Source organism: Monocercomonoides exilis (genome assembly GCF_001643675.1).
Source record: "Monocercomonoides exilis strain PA203 chromosome Unknown scaffold2-2631571, whole genome shotgun sequence".
Lineage (NCBI taxonomy): Eukaryota > Preaxostyla > Oxymonadida > Polymastigidae > Monocercomonoides > Monocercomonoides exilis.
In genome coordinates this window covers 2,311,559-2,332,732 of record NW_027150547.1, presented here as the reverse complement: position 1 = coordinate 2,332,732, position 21,174 = coordinate 2,311,559, and the positions used below count along the sequence as shown (strand labels likewise).

At 36.0% G+C, this 21,174-nt stretch overlaps 3 protein-coding genes across 3 annotated transcripts in view; 1 reads left to right on the top strand and 2 right to left on the bottom strand.

The window, feature by feature from the left end:
- Positions 1 to 15,286, top strand: part of MONOS_955 (uncharacterized protein) — a gene marked incomplete at its 5' end in the record, with an annotated part of 24,049 nt that extends 8,763 nt beyond the window's left edge. The window contains one exon of the mRNA XM_067880061.1: positions 198 to 15,286. Coding sequence (XP_067736018.1) covers positions 198 to 14,910 — 14,713 coding nt within the window. The 3' untranslated portion in view covers positions 14,911 to 15,286. The remainder of the gene's footprint in view (positions 1 to 197) is intronic.
- MONOS_954 (putative transporter, major facilitator subfamily protein) lies at positions 15,057 to 17,721 on the bottom strand. The gene has a single exon (XM_067880050.1). It carries the CDS (start codon positions 17,678 to 17,680, stop codon positions 15,710 to 15,712), a length of 1,971 nt encoding a protein of 656 aa, XP_067736017.1. The 5' UTR covers positions 17,681 to 17,721; the 3' UTR covers positions 15,057 to 15,709.
- Positions 17,718 to 21,174, bottom strand: MONOS_953 (putative ecdysoneless). Its single transcript, XM_067880039.1, has one exon. The coding sequence runs from the start codon at positions 21,166 to 21,168 to the stop codon at positions 17,797 to 17,799; it is 3,372 nt and encodes a 1,123-aa protein (XP_067736016.1). The 5' UTR covers positions 21,169 to 21,174; the 3' UTR covers positions 17,718 to 17,796.

The window sequence follows — 21,174 nt, the reverse complement described above, 5'->3', positions numbered from 1 at the left end:
GGAACAAACGTTCAGTTACGTTCATCTTTGCTTGATGTTAAAGGTTCTTCGGCTACTGCTACATTAAATGGATCTATTTTTAATGATATTTTTGAAAACGGAACCAACTCTTTTATTACAATTTCCAACAATGCATCGCTGAGTATCAATTCTTCATTATTTGAAAACTTGATGTTGTTGTCTAATAATTTGATAAGAACACTTGGTCATCATTCACTGAAACTGAATAGTAGCACCTTTACCTCCATAGGTACAACAGGGGATGGGTCCATCTTTAAGATGGGAAGCGACAGCCTTATGAATTTAACCAATAGCAGTTCTCGTGTTCCAACGCCATCAGAGTATTTGTGTGAAGTGAATGTGTTTGATTGCACATTCTCTGGTTGCAATTCAGTGAATGTTGAAGCAAAAGGAGGAACATTTTGTGAACTTCTTCAAAGTGGGATGGCAAAGATGAGTATTAATAACTCGACTTTTTCTCAGTGCACTTGTCCTTCCAATGTTGGTGATGATGAAAAAGGAAAAGGTGGTGGTATTTATCTATTTCTGGATGAAAAAGATGCTGATTGGGAGATTGGACCGGTTATGACATTCACTGAGAACGATGCTCGATGGGGAAAGAATATCTTTATTGTGAGTGAAGATCTAAACATATCAATGAACGCAACACATCGCATCTCATTTTATGATCGCGATGCTGATGAACACGAAAATCAAATAATGATGGGATATGACCAATTTGATCCTTCAGATGCTATTGATTTGTATTTATACTATTCCGCGTTTCCAGAAACAGTTCATCTCGACAACGACCTTGGATCAGATCGACATATTTGCGGAAGAGAAGAATTTCCATGCAAAACACTCAAAAAGGCTATAGATCAATTCTTATACTTTGAGAACGTTATCAACATCTGTGTTGATTACAGTTTTCTCATCAGTGATGAAATGACAATTTCCGCTCCGGAATATATTGTCAGAGAAGGGATTGTTGTGAATGGAGCAAACAATGATTCAATGATGACAATGATTGACCGTCTAAGCCTCAGAAGTCATTCTTGCGTGCTCATAAACACAACAACAAAGTTTTCTTCTCTTCGCTTTAGAGTCTTGAATGATTTAATAACGTACAAAGCGCTATTTACTCTTAACGGAACAGAAAGCACAATTTTGAGTTTTATTGATTGTGTCATTGCCTCACAATCCAGAAACTCTATTCAATATCCTTTTTCGATGACTTTGTCTGGAACGCTATATGTGAAAAATATTATTCTATGTGAGACAACTCCAACTGCCTCACTTTCATCGTCTTCATCTTTTTCATCTTTTCCTTCTGATTCTTTTGCATCGAATCGATTGACTCGAAAGCGCGCCTCGAACGTTGCCTTATCGAATACTCCATTTTTGGTATGCGACGGAAATAAGGCACTCGGAGAATTTCAAGAGATCATCTGGAACAACGAGAGGGCAACGGGAACAGCATCCACATTCAAATGCACAAATGGTGGACGTGCTACACTTCAGAACTGCAATTTCAATAATCTGAATTATTCTTCTGGCTCATTAATTCAATTAGACTCTCGTTTCAATCTGACTGTTAGTAATAACACATTTGAGAATATTTCTCTAAGCGATGGATCATTAATTATTGTTAATGGAAAGAACTTTTTAAAATTAAGCAATTGCACTTTTTCTGCTATTTCATCAAATGGAATTAGATTTGGTTGCGCGCTTAGTATTATCAACAGCATGTCTACTGCATCTCAACTACAAAATGGAGCATATGACATGCAAAGCAATCGAGAAAATGCGTGGTCCAAGCATACAGTTTCAAAAAATGAAGAAGAAGAAGACTATAACGTTATTGTTACAAACTGCACATTTACTAATTGTCATGTTAAACGTAGCCAGCAAAATGGAGGTTCAATGTCTGCACAACTAAATACAGGTTCAAGTCTCTTGATTAACTCCACATCTTTTTCAGAATGTTCAACAGCAGTTGAACTTACCAACGAAACAAATGACAACAGACACGGAGGTTCTCTGTGGATTGAGATGAAAGGGGAAGCTCAATCTCTGGTTCAAAATACTTCTTTCTCTTCGTGCAGCGTTCCTTTTGAAGCTGAAACAGCAACAGGAAAAGGGGGTGCTGTTTGTATTTATATGGTAAATACAATGCCACAATGGTCATTTAAATCGACTACATTTCCAGTGCTCGGAGATTCGCTTCAGAACAACGCCATGTTTGGCAGAGATGTTTTTGTTAATTCTGGAAATCTTACGGAATCATTAAACAATGACTCGTTTGATTCAGTTCTACTTGACAATTATTGGTTTGATCATTCATCGCTTGAAGGCTTTGATAACTTTAGTGCTCCAGCTATTCCTTTGTCATATTACATCATTCCATTTCCTCATAAGGAAGTTAATGAAGGAGAAACTGTTATTTCTGTTCCTGTTGGATATGTTTTCGATGATGGAATCGATACTTCTGCATGTGGATTTGTGAATTATACTTGCAGAAGCTTGGGATGGATGGAAGAAAGAATACACAATACGGCACTTTCTGATAAAGCTTGTGTTATTGTTAATGGCACACTTACATTTGAAGAAGATGTAGACAACATATTTGCTTCGCTGTATATTGGCAGAGACCCATTACGCGAAAGCTGCTTTTTTATAATAAAGGATTCGGTTGGTGGATCTCGTCCTGGAGTCATTAACAACGAAGCTTTGCTGTCTATTACAAATATTTCTCTTTGTGTACCAAGTGTTTTGCTCACTCACGAAGCTGTGTTTGTTTATTCAAATGGAGAAACATCAATCACTCAAGTTTGCTTAGTACCAACTGCAGAAAACTCATCAATTGGGTGTGTGCTGTTTGTTATTACTGGAGGAACTTTTTGTGTGTCGTCGCTTAACATCGTTCCTGTTATGCCTTATGTGTCAGAGGAAGTGAGTACTTCAGACGTTTCTGTTTCAGATCTTCCTTCAATAGTCATTTCTTCTTCTCTTTTAAAGGTCAGTCAGTCTTCAATTGCTGAAATCACTTCAATGACGTTGCAAAATACAAAATTTTCCTCTTTATCGGTGGAAGATAATGCAATATTTGTTGCTAAAAGTTCTTCTTCATTATCGATATCAGAATCGACAATCACATCTTTGACATCTTCAATTTCAGTTATTAAATCTGTTCAATCTTCCATTTCAATATTGCAATCTACATTTAGCAATATGCAAAATTTAACTTCTCCAATTGTTGAGATTGAAGATGGAACCCAAGTCGAAATAAATGAAACCACTTTTTCTGATCTTAACCTTATCTCCTGTGCTGTTCTTTCATTTAACAAAGCAAATCTTCCAGTAACTATTAGTAATTCAACGTTCACAAATATCAGTCGTCAATCAAGTGATGGATCGTGCATATCTTTCGGAAAGATAATAACTACCAACAATGGTCTGAGAAACGAGGGCAGCTGCGATCTTACTGAATGTTCAATTGATGATACGAAGCCACTTATCCTCGTTGAATCGTGTGATTTTGATAATTGCAAAATTGAAAATTCTACTGATAGCCCACTTTCTGACGGTAACGGAGGATGCTTGTTTATTCAAATAACGAATGAAGTTACTGCTGTAGTTAATAACTCCAATTTTTCTTCATGCTCTGCTCCATATCAAGAAAATGATACTGGAAAGGGTGGTGCATTGTATTTGTTCCTTTCAGATCCTGACGTAAATTGGATGATTGTGAACCCAACTTTCCCGGTGTTAGGAGACAGCACCCAAAACTCTGCTTCGATGGGGAGAGATTTGTTTGTATCGTCAAATTCCTTGTTGATTAGCATTATATGCTGCCGGCTTCCATTCGTCGACCTTGAAGCTGAAGAGCACGATCATACGGCCTTAATCGGATTTGACAGTCATAAGGAGCCAGCTATTTCCCTCATTTTCTACTTGATGAATAAACAAGGCAAGCCATTGCATGTTTCTGCAAACGGGGAAGACACAACATCTTGCGGCTTTGAAGAGTATCATTGTCAATCTATTTCATATTCGATTCAATTAGCAGAAGAAGAGGTGTCTATATCAATCATCATTCATAGCACTGTTTATATTTCTTGTCCTTTGAATGAAAGAAAATTAAACAAAGTCAATTCTTCAGAAAATAAAGCTCAATTTGTTGTGAATCAAACGTTGGTTCAAACTATCCCTTGTTCTTCTGAGGGAGAAGCTGAGCCATCTTCGACTGGATTCATTGAAGTGTCTCATACTCTCCAATTTCAGAATATTTCTTTTTGCTTACCTTTTTCTTTAACAACACAAACTTCATTTTTTGCACAAATCGGGGGATATCTCACTATTAATAAAGCAGATCTGATACCAACTGATCCATCAAACGGTATTGGATATCCGTTTTTGGTTTCTACTGAAGGTGGTGTTGATATAAGTGAATTCGAAATAAAGCCATGTGCATTTGCTCCAATTTTGCTTCCAGAATCTTTGAATGATGACTCTGATGCAATTCTACGACCAATTAAATTTCAAAATACGCAATTTATTGTTGCGTCAAGCAATGCAACTCGAGTTATACTTCGCAGTATTTTATTCACTGAAACAGTCGTTGTTGGAGAGAAATCAATCATAGAAATTTCTGATCAGGCTTCATTAATGTTCTCCGATAGTAACTTCACTTCGCTTACTGAATATTTTGCATCAATTGTTAAATTCAATGGAGGGACTCTTCAATTAAATAACATGATATTCAACAACCATAGTAGATCTGGAACATCTCCTGTTTTCGATTTGGCTTCTCAAAGCTCGCTGACTTGGAGCCATGTAAATATCTCAACTATTGTTATGGACGGATCTTCAATCGTTACAGTTGAAGAAGGATTCCTTTCTTGGACTGATGTTAATATAACAGACATTATTTCTCATTCAAATAAAATGATATCTGCCTCAAATGGAATATTAAGTATTGTAAGTGGCTTCTATACAGATCTTCGAATGAATGAAAGCTTCATATCAACATCCGAAGTTACACTAACTGTAAGTGACTCGACGTTTGCTTCAACAATTTCAGAAGGAAATAATTTCTTTGATTGTACAAAAGGATCTCTTTCCATGAAAAATTGCATATTTTCTACAGGCACAACTGACTATTTACTTGTTGCTTCTTCTCTTCAGACTTCATTAATATTAGACACGGTATTATTCAATGAAAATGAGATTCGAAATGCATCGTTGATCTCAATAAGCAAATGTGATGTTACAGAAATCAAGAATATTTCAATACCCCAGTTCCATTCAAACGAGTCATCTGCAATTTCTTTCATTGTCACGGTGCAAGGAAAAGTTACGCTGAGTAATTCAACTTTCATGAGCATTTCACATTCTGGATTAAAAGGTGGTTGCATATCGTTAGACGTCCAAATATCTGAAGATGGAAGAAATCAAGAAATCTCTCATCAATCGATTTCAATTGAAAAATGTACTTTTGATAATTGTATCATTGAATCTCGATCTGGTGTGCAGAATACGTCAGGAGCTGCTGTATTTATGCAATTGAAAGGAAGCACACAACTAAAAATATCAAATTCTTCGTTCCAGAAGTGTGAAGTTTCTGATTCTCCAGAGGATAGCGGTTATGGAGGAGCAATATGCCTAAGCTTTCAGGATGACTCTCCAGACAGCGAAATTTCTTGGTGCATTTCTTCTCAATCATTTCCTCTTATTGGTAGTAGCACTTTTGATGAAACAAAAAATAAAGCCACATTTGGTCGCGATCTATTTCTGTTTAGCTCTGCTTTGTTCGAAGCAGTAACTCATTCCTCTTTACCATATTTGAGCAATAATCCTGAAGACTACGCAGCAGACGATTCATTCGATCATTCTTCGCTTCAAGGTGTTGATCTTTCGAACCTTTCAGTTATCGTCCCTTTGCCATTCATCTTTCTTCCTTTCCACGTTGAGCCAGGAACGGATCCTGAAGTACCAATTGTGTATCTCAATTCGGAAGGAATTGATACTCGTGCTTGCGGATTTGTTCAATATCAATGTCAATCTCTTCATTGGGCTTCTTTGCATAGATGCTTATCTTCAAAGATGATTGTTTCAGTTGATTCGCATACTGTTCTTACAGAAGAGTTTGCATATGAAAGGGAAGGCCTTGCAATTAGAGGCATTGGAGAACAAAACTATTTTGAAATAGATGTCAACAGGAAGGATAGCCAATTAGGTGTAATTGGGAACTCTCATTCTCTTTCAATTACAAAGCTTGATTTGTGCATCCCGTCTTCTTTATCGTCTATGCACGAATGCCTTCTTCTAGCGACAGATGGTTACACTGCTATTTCTTCTTCTTCAATAATTCCAAAAGAATCTGACTCGTCTTTTAATTACCCGTTGTTCATTGCTGTTGGCGGACAAATTTCGATTGAAGACTTTAACATTATACCAACTATTCCTTTTAGTGATTTACGTGCAACTGATATTCTTTCTGCTTCTTCGTTGGTGAGTCATTCAAATCAAGAAGTTGAACAATCACCAATTTCAATTAACAATACTTCAGTTATTATCCTAAATGGAACATCAAATGTTTCGATAAATAACTTAAACATTCGCATGGCTATTGTTTCAGCTGATGCGCCTTCTCTTCTAAAGCAAAATTCAGCCAATTTAACAGTATCCTCGTGCTTAATTGATGGCTTCGTGAACTCTTGCTCAACTCTATTGGATGCTGTTGAAGCTTCAACTTCAATCATCAATACTTCAATTAGTAACATTAATTTTTATTCTTCTGCAATTAAATCCATTTCTCATCCAGTGCTTGCTCTTTCGCTTTCTAACTTCACAAATGTTTCATTATCATCTGGAGATGGTGGTTGCATTGCATTTGATTGTAGAGCAGATGAAGCTTCTTCAGAAGATGATGCTGAATCTTCAATAAATATTAATCAGTGCAATTTCTTGTCTGGTGCGATATCATCTTCAACTGAAGAAGCTGATGGAAGAGGGGGATCATTATTTATTTATTCTTCTGAAACGGTTGAGTGCTTAATTACATCCTGCACATTCAGAAAATGCAGTGCTCCTTTTGAAGGGGACACAGCAAAAGGTTATGGAGGAGCGATATACTTGCACATGGAACTTGCTTCTACAAATTGGAAAATTTCAAATCCTGTGTTTCCTGTGCTTGGAGACGAGGATCAGAACAATGCTATTTTTGGACGAGATGTTTTTATTTCCTCATCTTCATTGAATGAAACAATAACTAATGATACACTTCCATTCGTTTCACCTGAATATCCATTGGGCTATTATTTCGATCATTCATCACTAGAAGGATACAACGAGCATAATTCTGCTTATTCGATTCCTTTAGTTTATTATCTGCTAAATAAACATTCGACTATTTATGTTTCGATTGAAGGAGTTGACACTACAGCTTGCGGCTTTAATGAATATCACTGTCATACACTTTCTTGGGCATTGTGGAGACAATCAAAAGCAAACAGAGATGCCACAATAAATAAAACAATGGAATTTAAAGAAGAGCTCGAATTTTCTGATAAAACTTTCATTTTAACATCCAACGATACAGAAAGTAATTCTGAGATGATTATTTCAGAAGATGCAGCGAATGAGAAAAACAACTTTTTCACTTTATCTGCTCAATGCACATTTAATCGAATAAGTTTCATCTTTGGTTCAGATGTCAAAACGCATAAGTCACTTATTGATCATTCTTCACAAACACTCACACTTTCATATTGTTCGTTATATCCTTTCCCTGATACGCATGCAATAAATTGTTCATTCATTTCGGCAAGCGGAGGTAGCGTAATTCTCTCTCATTTCTCGTTGGAAGCTGATAGCAATCAAGATATAATATCCTCTTCGCCTTTTGTTTCGAAGCGATGCATTGCAAATGATGAACCAATTTTATCAATCAATTGTACTCTATTTGCACTTACAAGTGCATCTGCTTCTATCTTCTTCTCTTCCGCCACATTCGGAAAAATATCAGTGAGCGGTGATGATCCTCTGATTTCAGTCTGTCCTGGAGCAACTTTGAGAATGACTGAAAATTCAATTATTGAAGAGTATTCTTCTGGACATTCTTCGTTTGTTGCATGCGATGAAGGAAGCAGTGTTAATCTCACTTCTTTCGAAGTTCATAAATCATCTATAGCAGATTTGCCTTTTATTTCCATATCGAAGCCTTTGAATTTCATTACATTTGGATCTCGTTTTCAGAACATCAGTAAAGAAAGCAAAAATGGAGGGTGCATATGCATTAAAGGAGGAGAAGATGACATTGTATTGACTTGCGATGCAAACAACCAACTTATTCAGATTCACAATTGCACTTTCGAATCTTGCGAAGTGTCTCAATTTGCTTCCACTCATCGTTCAGGTAATTTTGATTCAGAGCTTACTGATGATTTTGTACGAGGAGGAGCGATATTTGCTGAAATTAGCTGTGGAGTTCAATTGGAAATGGATGATTTATGCTGCTTTTCTTGCAAGCTTCCCGTTTCATCGTTATCAAACGAAGATGAGTGCGTAATCAAGCCTTTGAGCATTGGAGGTGGAATATCTCTCTTCCTCAACAATGCAGATGTTGATTGGAGATTAGCACGATTGGAATGCGAACCAAAAACAGGACTAAGAGCAAACAAAGCTATGTATGGACGAGATTTGTTTGTTGACTCGTCTTCTCTTCTGACAACAATCACTGAAGATCGGCTTCAAATCACGTATATCGAAATTCACAAAGAAGATATTTCTTCGATGCAGGGATTTGATAGCAGAGATGCTTGCTTAGCTCTTCCTTTGGTTTTCTTGCTCATTCCTCTGGGCACTGATGTGTTTGTATCAAATTCTGATGGAAGAGATGTTGTGATGTGTGGATTTCAATCATACACATGCAAAACATTAAATTATGCGCTAAACAGGCAAAACAATGTTATTATTGGTCGTGTTAAAGTTATAAAGGATATCATCATTACCGACCAATGGGATATTGATCGAGCTACACTTGTTATCGATGGAACGCCTATTGTAGTTGATGATGAAGGCGAAGATACCGATTCCGAACTGGTCGCATTTTCGAATAGTAAAGCAATTTCATCATTGCCTGAAAGTCAGCAAATCGAACAAGAATTAATCTACTCCAGTTGGACGTTCGTTCCTCTTTCTTCTTCCTCCAATCAATTGCAAATTGGATTTTTTGAGTCAAGCAAACGAGTAACCATTAGCAGTTTTAAAATGTTCCTTCCTCAAACAACAGGCGGACCTGAATGCTTCTTCTATCAAAAAGGAGGATCCTTCCAGCTTTCAATTTGTAAAGTACAATTTTTGGCCGAATCTCAGCCTTCTTTAAATGTGGCATTTATCAAATCCATTTCAGGGGATTTGAACATTAATAATTTTGTTGTAACTCATGATTCCGCTGCTGAGGCATTAGTCTCTTTCATCGAACTCTCTGGAGAAGGAACTACGTTTTCTTTATCAAATTATGTCATAACTAACATTACATCAACAAATGAACCATTAACACGAAATAGCGAAGAAACATCTGAAGGAGCTGTAGCTAATGCTTGTAGCTTTTTGAATGCAAATAAAGTTCAAGCGATCACTTTGAAAAATGGAACGTTTTCTTCTATCCAATTGTCAACTTCTCCCATGCTTCAGATTGTTGGAGTCATACAAATAAGCTTGGATTCTGTTTCATTTACTGATATAACTCGAAGAGGAGGAAAAGGAGGAAGCTTATTTGCAGATCAAACTTCTCTAACTATTTCACAGACTTATCTTAAAAATTGCAACTTCACTCGTTGTTCAGTTTCAAATGAACCGCTTACAGAAATTGAAGGGATGGGAGGGGGAATTTGCTTTTTATCCGTTAAAAGATCGCGGCTCAGGATTGACGGCTGCACTTTCTCTGAATGTTCAGCGCCTTTTGGCTCAAACGAGAATGGGTTGGGTGGAGGACTTTATGTAAGTGTCTCATCACCAGATGGTGGCTGCGATTGGATGGTATCAAATCCAACATTCTATTCTCTTGATAATCCATTGGCAAATACAGCAAAATACGGAAGAGATATTTTCATTACATCTGCGGCACTAAATAATACAATTAAAAATGAATCTATGCCATTCATTGCACCCATATATCCCGATAGCTACTACTTTGACCATTCATCGTTTTGCGGTTTTGATCAGCACAATCCTTCTTTCTCTGTACCAATTGTGTACTACCTTCTCGATCAACATCCAACTTTGTATGTTACAAGCGATGGAGTGGATACAACTGCTTGTGGGTATAACGAATATTGCTGTCAAACTCTTCCTTGGTCTATCAAGCGACAAGTCTCGAATTCGAAAGATATTACAATAAATAAAACATTGGAATTGGATGAAGAAATCTCTTTCTCAGTTGAGATAAACTTGAGAAGCAACAGCTCGACTGAACAATCTGAGTTGATTGTTGTTAATGATGATACTCATCTTCAAGAAGGAGTCTTTAACAATGCAAAATCATTAACAACAACTCATATTTCATTTGTTGTTTCATCCTTGCAGTTTCATCAGACATTAATCGATCAAAATGGCCAATTTTTGAATATGAGTGCAACTGTCCTCGTTCTGACTCCTGCAACGCAAAGTATTTCTTTCCATATTCTTAGGGCAACAAGCGGAACGGCAATCGTAACGGATTTTATGATCTGCACTGCAAACGACACTGGCTCAAGTATTTCCAATGATGATTCAGCCCCGTTAAAATATTTTACAGAACTGTTTTGCGCATTTAATGAGGGAACAATTTTGGAAATCAACCAATTTACGTTGCATTCGTGTGTCCAAGATTTATCCATCCCAAATATTCCTCTTATTTCTGGAACAAGTAAATCCCAATTGCACTTGAATTCGCTGTCTTTTAAGCATATTGCCTTGAACAATCAGGCTGTTATTTCTTCTTCAGCAACAACTGACATGTCAATCACTTCTTCGGTTTTTGAAAATATTGAAAGGAAAAATGGTTTAGGAGGATGTTTGTCAATGCTAACCGAAACAACTATTGACTCTGCATTTTCTATATCCAATTGCAGCTTTAGCTCAAGCTCTGTGCGGAAGTACTCATCCGCTAAATCATCTAATTTGCCGGAATCCAATTTAAATTCAGTCAGCAAGAAGTCTCGAAAAGAAAATTCTCATTTTTCTCATTCAAAGAGCGGATTTACATCGGATGATAACTGTGGAGGAGCAATTTTTGTTCAAATAAGTGCCTACACAACATGGAGAGCTGACGAATCTAACTTTACGTCCTGCACCGCTCCGTATGAAGCTAATACAAATGGCAAAGGAGGCGCAATTTGTGTGCAAGTTGATGTGGATACATCAGATTTCTTGATTCATACGCCTCACTTTTCTGAGAATCAAGCAGAACTTGGATATAACATTTTCATTTGCGCTCCTGTTCTACCTAATATCGTGAATCAAAACACTTTGCCTTTTGTAAATTTGACAGACTTTCCGCCTGACAATGCGATGATGGGATATGATGAGCTTAATGAAACGTTTCCTGTTCCTTTGCGTTGGTATCTTATGCCAATAAGTGAATGGATTTGGGTTAGTCTGACTGGGTGGAATATGCGAGTCTGTGGATTTTCATTCATGGCATGCCAATCATTAGAATACGCCGTTCAAAGGCAACGAGGAGCTGAGAGAAAGATCTACATTTGCGAGGAAGGAGAATTAAGAGGCGAGATGCTATTGGATGTATACAAGCATGTTATAACAGCAGAAAATGTTGAATCAAATGCACTTTCAATAAGTTCAAGAGAAAATGAAAGCAGTGATCGTTCTATTAGCAAAGCAGTTGTAAAAATAACGAACATTTCTGGCGTTGAATCTTCGATGGTTTCAATTAAAGCGGAAACTGAAATACATTACATTAATTTTGTGATTGGTCAGTCTCTTGGATATCACAACGCTTTGTTCCAGATACAAGGCAAATCTTTACTGCTGAATGAATGCGCCCTCACGCATTCTTTGCACGAAGAGGGAATTGTCGATTATTTTTCATTTTCAATTGCGCATCTGACAAATGGAACAATGCGGATAAAAGAGTTTTCTCAAACTAACATCAGATATCAGAACTCATTATTCCTTGTTGAAGGAGAAACAACTGCTATTTTTGAAAGAGTACAATTAAACATGTTGACTTCTGTGGAATCATCTTTATTCAATTGTACAACTGCGACGAAAAATGCTTCTGTTAGCTTTCTAAATTGCTCGTTTGAAGATTTATCTGTTTTAGATGAGTCATCACCTTCTTTCCTCATTACCCGTGGTCCAAAAATTGTGATGAAAAATGTAATTGTGGAAAATTGCACTTCAAGTTTATCGAAAGGATCAATTGCGGCGATATATTTCTCACAAGTCGTGTGGCAAAATGTTTCTCTTTTGGAGCCAAATATTGCTGAAGGAGTTGCGTTCAACGAGGAGTATGATGAGATATGTAGCTGGGGTAGTTCTCTCGTTCATTTTGAAAATTCAACAGGAAGCATAGAAAATAGTTCGATAAAGACAGAAATGAGTGGTGGAATTTCCTTGATTGAGGCAAATATCATTCTTAATGATGTTAATTTCTCTACATTTAATTCAATGACTGCGCAGCATCAACTGTTTCCATCAGCTGCACGTGATATTTTGTGTGAAGAAGGTTCAGAGTTGGGTATTGCAAAATCAGCTCAAGAAACGCTCGATGAATGGATATATGCAAGTGGATGCAAATTGAAAGGAATTGCGAATCAAAATCAAGGATTTGTTTTTATGCCTACCATTCATTCATTCCAGCACGTAATAAGTAGAGATCCAGACACATATTCATTATTTGAATTTAAAGGAGAGAAACTAATTCCATGCAATATTTCGGTTGTACTTTATATAACCTGGCAAAATGAAACAGAAGAAGAATTAATGAGGCTTGACAACACCACAAATTATGTGAATGAAACGTTTTTGGAAGTTAATGTTCCAGTGGAACTTATCAATTCGTCTTTTCAAAGCTCAGTATCTAATTTTGATGTCACTTTCATTAAAGCTGTAAGGTTGAGTTTCGAACTTCGCAATCCATTAAATGAAACCTGGCAAACAACAAAATTTGTCCTTGCGAATTACTCAAAAGATGACCCTGGTCCAACACCAGGTCCAGGCCCAGATCCAGTTCCAAATCCTGATCCAATAACCAAGTCTTCAGATGCAAATGTCTTAACAGTTGGAATGATTGTAGCAATTGCTCTTGGAGCTGCCACTCTTCTAATATGCATTATTGCCATTATTATTTGTGTTGTCATATGTCGGCGAAATACAGAAGATGATGAAACAGTTAAACAAGAAAAGAAACAAGTTATTTCTGATAATGAGAAAGCACAAGATTCGAAAACAATATCAAGCGAAATGGATTCAAGTACAGCAAATCTGTTACCTTTGACCAAACAGCAGTATGAGCAACAGGAAGATAAAGAAAGAGAATTAGGCTCCAGTGATGATTATAATTCCACGATGGGAAATGATATTGAAATGGAAATGCTTTCTTCAACAATTAACGAAACTTCAACATCTTTAACAGATTCTTCTTTACGCAAACGTAAGAAGAAGAAGAGAAGCTCAAAGCAAGTTGGATACAACTTGTCTTCAAATCTTTCAAATCATAAAACAGGAGAGTCGCTTAGCGATAGCACAGAATCAGAGTATTCAACTTGGGATGACCCTGCACCTGAAAGCAAGCAAGATTCAATAATTGGAGGAATAACATATCCATACAGGGAAGGAAGAGAAGGCATTGAGATCCGACCCGAAGAGTATCTTGATGATGCGTTTGCAGAACAGAATGAGCTAAATGGCTTTGACCCGATTTATGAGGTTGATGGAATGGAAAGCGAATCTAAGTTTATAAATGGAATTGGAGAGTTTGATCCGGTTAAAGAAGTGGAAGGTGTCCAACTTGTTGTGCATCCAATGAATGCATTCGGAATTATGGATGATCCAATGATTAGTACAACAGAAAAGAAAAAGAAAAAGAAGAAAAAGAAGAAAGGCAAAAAAGGAAAACGATCAAAAAGATTAAGAAAACCTCTTAGAGAAACATCAGATTCAGATTATACTGAAGAGAGCAGCAGAAATGAAGAATCAATGAGTATGTTTTCATTTTCAACGCATCAATCAAAAGATTGGGATGCTGATGGATATGAATCCGTTCGAATTGATGATATTCCACTTGAGAATATTGACAATGAGGAATTTGTAAAACCGGATTTAAATGATCAAATGATCGAAGGGTATCCAGATGAAATGATGAGGAATACAGCAAAAGGACGAAGGCGAAAGTCTAAACAACAAAATAATTTCGATAATACAAATGAAATTACTCAGATTATGCCAACTGTCGATATGAGAGCTCCATCGCGCATGACTGTTAGCACGTATTTTTCAACAAACGCGGATGGCGACGATCAAACTTACAGACCAACATCTTCAAGAAATAGTCGGAACGAGCAAGAGGAACAATTTGAAGCTCAAAATAATTCTGTTTCTGCGAATCCACTTTACTTTAGAAATAGCAGCGATATTGAAAAACAAGACAGTGGCAAAAACAGTTCAGAGCTATTCGAAGAACAATCAGACAGACAGTCAGACATTGAGCAAGATCCATCTGGCGATGAAAATCTATTTGATGATGTTAAAAGCAATGATTCGGATAATTCAAGTAAAACTGATTCGTTAGACGATAATTTGGAGATCGAACTTGCTGTCATGGAAGCAGAACAGGATAGATTAATGGATCAAATCATTCAGAATGATGGAATAGATGTCTTTACAAAAATTTTTATTTGAGAAAGAAAAGAGAAATAGGGTAATTTTTTAATTTTTTATAATAATTAACGTGTTATTAATATTAGATTTTATGAGTTATCTTTCCTTCACTTCATAGTTTATTGTATTTGTTAATGATATTAGTTGATCGTCTTTGTATTCTCCAATTTTCTTTTATTTTTTTTTAATTTTTCCAAATAAAATTTATTACTTATTTTTATTTTGAATTGTGTTATGAATTATTTTTTGATATTTTATTGAAAAAATATTCCAGATTACAAAGTTTTATTTTGATTTTTGGATTCAATAAAAAAAATTGAAACAAAAAAGGGATATACCACTTCCTTCATATTCCCTAGAACACACATACAAGCCAAAAACAGAACTCCAAAAGAAACATTACAAAATATTTTTGTTTGTACAGGAAAAAAAAAAGTTTGGTAAAAAGAAGTTGTCAAATGAAATGACAACCAACAAAAGCGTTTAAAAAAATCACAAAAAAGTAAATTTTTGCTTAAACAAGAAATTTCATGAGTTAAACAACTAAAAAGTCAAATTAAACAAATTGAAAAAATGAGAATGGTTGAGTTGAGGGGAAAAAATCAAAAAAATAATTAATTGTGAAAATGAATGTTTGTAAAAAGTCGCAAAAAGGTTTTTCTCTAAATTCAAATCAAGAATTCATTATTACTATTTTATCAGCTCTACTAATTGCTGATAAACTATTATAGAGAATAAAGAAGAGCAATTATCAATAAGAACGAAAAGAAAATAAATCAAAAAAATAATCACAATCCCAAGTTATAAAAAAAAGATATTGTCAACCATTTGATATGTCTTCACCTATCAAAACTGTTGGTTGAAAATCCACGGACATTGAAAGAAAATCATTAAATGAGTGTCTTCGCTCTGCTGGAACAGAAGGCGATGCATTAACTAATAGATTTTTCATAGCATCATCAGAGGTGCTCGAAAGAGTTTTTGTAAAAAGAAAATTAGAATCCGTTTGCGTTGCAGAACAACAAGCAGATGAAGATGGCAAATCTGAAAAGGACAGAGAAGTGTATGCTGCAAAAGAAAACGTAGGAAGTGCTGGAAGTGATTGACTTTGGGCAAGACGAACAATTTCAGGAGAGCACTGAACAAACCCAATACTATCTCCATCAACATCATTGCTGCTTTCTTCATTCGATTCTTGTTCATCCAAATTCAAATTGCATTCAGTTGGTATTGGTTGTTCAATAATAGGAGAATTCTGCTCTTCGCTCATGTTAATATCTATTGATTCAGTAATTTGTGCAGCGTTTGCTTCATTTATTAAACAAATTCTGACTTTTCCTGGTTCTGCCTGGGATAATTCTGGTTGTTCACAAGTGGCACTGCTGTGAGAATCAGATCTCTGATTCTCGTTTTCCACTTCAGATCTGAGATAAACTATTCTTGTGGGCAAAAGGCACACTGTTGATACGACGAACATCACAACTGCAATGAATGTCATCCATCCTTCACCACATGCAGCAAATAAAAACGGGACAATCGTATAGGCACCCATAATAAACAATGATGCAACGCCTCCTGAAGCACTTGCTGGAAGTGGATAAGTAACTTCTGCACCAACCTCAAATAGTAGAGGCAAAGGCGCTCCCACTATCACTCCAAACACGCACAAGCATGCACCTAGACCGACAACTCCCATTCCGCTTATGACAGATGATATTTGTACAGCTCCGTTATCGTTTGTTGTTTCTTTCCCAAATGGTAACATCAACATAATTATAATTGACAATACATCTCCGGCAACAAACATTATTAGCATTAAAATTTTATCTTTCTTAAGAATCCAACGACCTGCTATAATTGATGCACCAACTGCTCCAACAACTGTCATTATAAGATGTAAACTTGTTAATATTGCTCCTTGACTTTCTGAAAACCCCATTCGTATACAAAGAAGAGGAATATTGCAGGACCAAGCCTGGGCTGTTCCAGACTGAATGCCTGCTGAAATGCAAAGAAATATGAATGTTGGGTTTTTAAAGCACTTCATCATGGCAACAAGTGGCTTCAACGAATTCTTAAGCTTTGCTCCAACTGTAATCTTTTGATTGACTTTGGATAGGGTTGCTTGTTCTCTCCTTCGTAACTCAGAATGTGATGGTGGATTTAATGGCTCTGCAGGAAGGTATATAAACATTAATAAGGTGCATATACTTTGTAATATAAGACAAATGTAAAGAAATATTGGAAAGTCGGAGCCTTTCCTTACAATTAGTGGTCCGATTAAAAAGGACAATGCACATCCTAGTGGACTAAGTTGGGTACCTATTCCAGTTGCAAGGGTTCTCTCATTCGGAGGAAACCAAGTTTCACTCAATCTCGAAGGCAACGAATATGAAAATACAGCCCCAATATTATTCAGAATGGCTCCAACAACAATAAAACAAAATGAGTACGGCAGAAGGGAAGAAAACCATGTTGGTAACATTCTAAATAAACAACTAGCAACCAAAGTAACTCCAGAAATAATACACATTAATCTAAAATTGTTTGTCAAAGCTTCCACCCACATCATCACAAATACGAAAACAATAAATGATGCACTTCCGATTGCCAAAAATAAGTTTAAATGACCAGCGGAAAAGTTGGCTGCTGAATAATATGAAAAAATTGACTCCGGGACAGTACTGTAAATAACCATTTCAACTGATTGGAGGCATGCGTTAAGTGAAAAGAGGAACAGAATATACCATCTGATGCGATAAACTTCTATTTTTACTGTTGAATTTTTCATTCTTATATTTTAAAAGGTTCTTCAATAAAAATACCTCTTTTATGGGAATATTCGATCAATCTATTTTTGTGGGGGAAAAAAAACAAAGATAATATACTAAATAAATAATTATAAATTTAAATTAAATCGTTTGAAACTAAAACTTTTTCTGGTTTCATTTTTATTCCGAGCATCCCAAGCATATTTGTAACAGGTCCTGAATCACCTCCTTGAAATTCTGCGGATTTTGAAAAATTATTTAATAAATTCAGTGATTCATCAACTTTCTTTTCATTCATCTTCTTTTCTTCATCTGAAATATCTTCGTCAAAGTCTTCGTCGTCCATAACAAAGTCATTGCTCAACTGTTTATGGGTATCTAATTCTTCATCCATCATCATCATCAACTTTTTCAGGCGCTGATGTATTTTCTGTGCATCTTCTTCGTCTTCACTTTCACTTTCACTTTCATCATCATCAACAACAACATCGCTTTCCTCTTCTTCGTCCTCATCCTTTTCTTGCTCGTTCTCTTCTTCATCTTCACCATCGCTATTCTCTCCATCCAAAAAGCTATCATCTTTTGTTGGTTTGCCCTTATCACCTTCTTCTGTTTGAGTGAATTTCTGCTTTTGTGAGGCCATCCACTCGTCCATTCCATCTTCGTCGTGTAGAAATGACATCATCATCTGTTCAAGTTCCTTTGTGCCAACAACTTTGGAGTCCTTCTTTTTCGATCCTCCTTTCTTTTCTGTGGAATTTCTTCGCATATTTTCTTCATCTCCGCTTGTGCCGCCTTCATCCATCAGCCAGCGCCTAACGTCTTCTCTTTCTTTCTCAGTAAACACAACATGAAGAGCTGGTTCAACACCGACTCTTTCGTTTTTCTTTTTGGAATTAAGTTTGCTGTCTATTCCAATAATTTTTGAATTTTTAGTTGAGGATGCAGATGACGAAAGAGATTGTTTCACTTCTGTTTGAATTTTTCCAGCAGCATTTCTTTTTGTGGATTCCACTCCTTTGTATGAAGATTTCTGATCCAAAAATTCCTTCACTGATTGTATAATCTCACTGCCTTCATCCATTTGACTGGTTGTGGCAGCTGTTTTTTGGTAGATTTCTTCTTGTTTTGTTGTATTATGCTCTTTGGAAATGTTTTCCATTTCACTTTTTCTAATTTTATTTTCTTTTATTTCTGAATTTTTGGATGCGTTTTTTGTGCCCACTTTCTGAGCAACAAGGGCATCCCATTCATCTTCATCCATCCAAAGCCATTGCTCGCTTTCATCGGGAACCAACAAAGAAGCATCAAGTGAAGTGTTATTGCAATAATCAGATAGTAATCGAGTAGATGTGTCTAATGGATGTGGTAAATTGAATAAGTATGTTGATGGCACTTTTGTGCTTGTCGGTTCTTCTGTTTCATCTGTTTTTGGTTGAATTTCTTGTGAAGATGAACTTTCTTGTTGTCTTTCCATTTTCAGAGAAACATCATTTTCTATTAGTGACAAATCATTCAGACAATGTTTAATAAACATCTGCTCAGAATTGTTCATCAAGTTGAACATTTTCATTTCTGGATTAAAGACATCCGTTCCAGAAATATTAGAAAAGCTGTCACATGACTTTGTATCAGAACCAGAATCAGTTGGAGTTTTTGTGTCTTTCTGAAGATGGCTCTCGCTTTCTTCATCAAGTTTCTTTTGTGACTCCTTCATTTGCTTGTCTTTTTGTGTTTTCGAATTTGTCTCTGACGAAGTTAAGAGATAATATGAATGGGCAAACAGGCGTCTTTGCTTCATTTCATCAGCCGAACTCAAAGAATTACTCAATTCGCCTTTGGTAGCAAGAAAATCGTTGCAATCTTCTTTAGATGAAAATATTGAGAAATTATTACGCGAAAGAGAAGAAGAAGATTTTTGTGATGGAAATGATGCTTGTGCATTCAGTGAATAAATGAGAGGTCGTACGAGATTTAAATCCCCTGCTGTTTCTTCTTCTCCTTCAATGGAATTATCTTCCTCGCCTTCTTCCTCCTTTGTATTCTTCTCTTTGTTTGATTTTCCGCTCTCAATTTGAAAGAACTCCAAATCGTCCAGAGATTTATAGAAAGCAGAAAGTGATCCATTTGCGTTATCTTCATTGTTTGCTTTATTTATTTCTGAAATTGTCGTATTTTTTGATTTATCTGCTTGAAAATTGTCTTCCTTTCGATTTAAGAAATCTCTTTTCAATTCTTCCACTCCCAAAGCAATCTTCATTCCGAGTTGAGTTGCATGCAAAAGGGAGCATCTGATTTCGTCTCCAACGATTTCTTTTTCTTTTCCTACTTTAACACTTTCACTCTTCTTTTCTTGCACTAAATCCTGTTTGAATGATGCTTCAATTTTTGCACTGAATGTATCATTTTCGTTTTTTTCATCTAATGAGACCATCCTCCATTCCCATTTCTTGTCAGTCTCATCATTTTCTGCACAATGACTGAATATAATGAAGTCGTCTTTTTCGGGGAGAGTGTAATGTTTATCAGCAACAAAAGGAATAAATTGCATATGTGCAAATAAAGCACGGTTAAATTTGATATTTACTGCAACTCTGGGAAATGAGTTTTGTGTTGAAAGGTCTGGATGAATCAATTTTCTTTTGGATGAACCGATTGAAGAAAGTGGAGTCAAATTGTAAAATGAAGATGGAGATGGAGAAGAATTTTCAATAAATGAACGAATAATTGGAGAAATAATCGAAGGATGTTTTTTGAGGAGAACAGCAATTGGTAGAGGAACAACAACAAGGGATGTGTGATATAGCGTTGGAGGAAGATTCAAAGAAGGTATCAAATACTTTAAAGGTACTTCAGTTTTAGTTTGTTGCAAGTACGTTGAGATCCTTGTTTTTATGGAATTTTGAATTTCATCTGATCCTCGAGTATCAACAAGTCCAGTCGATAAAATTGTTAACGATTGTCGAAGCGTTGGTTTGGGGGGGATTAATGAAATTTCCGATGGAGAAGATGGAAGAGGAATTATATGTATTTCTCCTGATTTAATAAATACTCTATTTTTACAATTTTTTGGCTTTAGCCAACGTGGTAAAAATTCAGCCCCTTCTATTAATAAGAACTGACCATCATCATCTTCAATTGTACCAATTATTGATCTGCATTTTTCAGTAATGTGCAGCAATAGTGCAACTAAAAGCCATTCATCTTCAATATTTTCTCCAAATCTTAGTAATCCACGTGCACATAGATATTTTTCGCAAAAATATTCATTGGAAAGTTCATGGTTTTTGTGTTTAGAATCGAGTTCTTCAGTATAATTGCTCAGTAATTGCTCATATTGTAATTTTTGATAATTATTTGGAATAATGATAAGATGATCCATTGTCCAAACATGCTTCGTTGTAAGAAATTTTATATAATAATTAATTGTGCAAATAACAGCATCTAATGAATTTTTATGAATCCTTGATTCCGGGAAATATAAATTAAAAAATGCTGTTGATTCCATATCTTT

Excerpts from the sequence above, each read along its gene's own strand:
- MONOS_953 (XM_067880039.1), bottom strand. The coding sequence starts at position 21,168 with ATGGAATCAACAGCATTTTTTAATTTATATTTCCCGGAATCAAGGATT.
- MONOS_954 (XM_067880050.1), bottom strand. The coding sequence starts at position 17,680 with ATGAAAAATTCAACAGTAAAAATAGAAGTTTATCGCATCAGATGGTAT.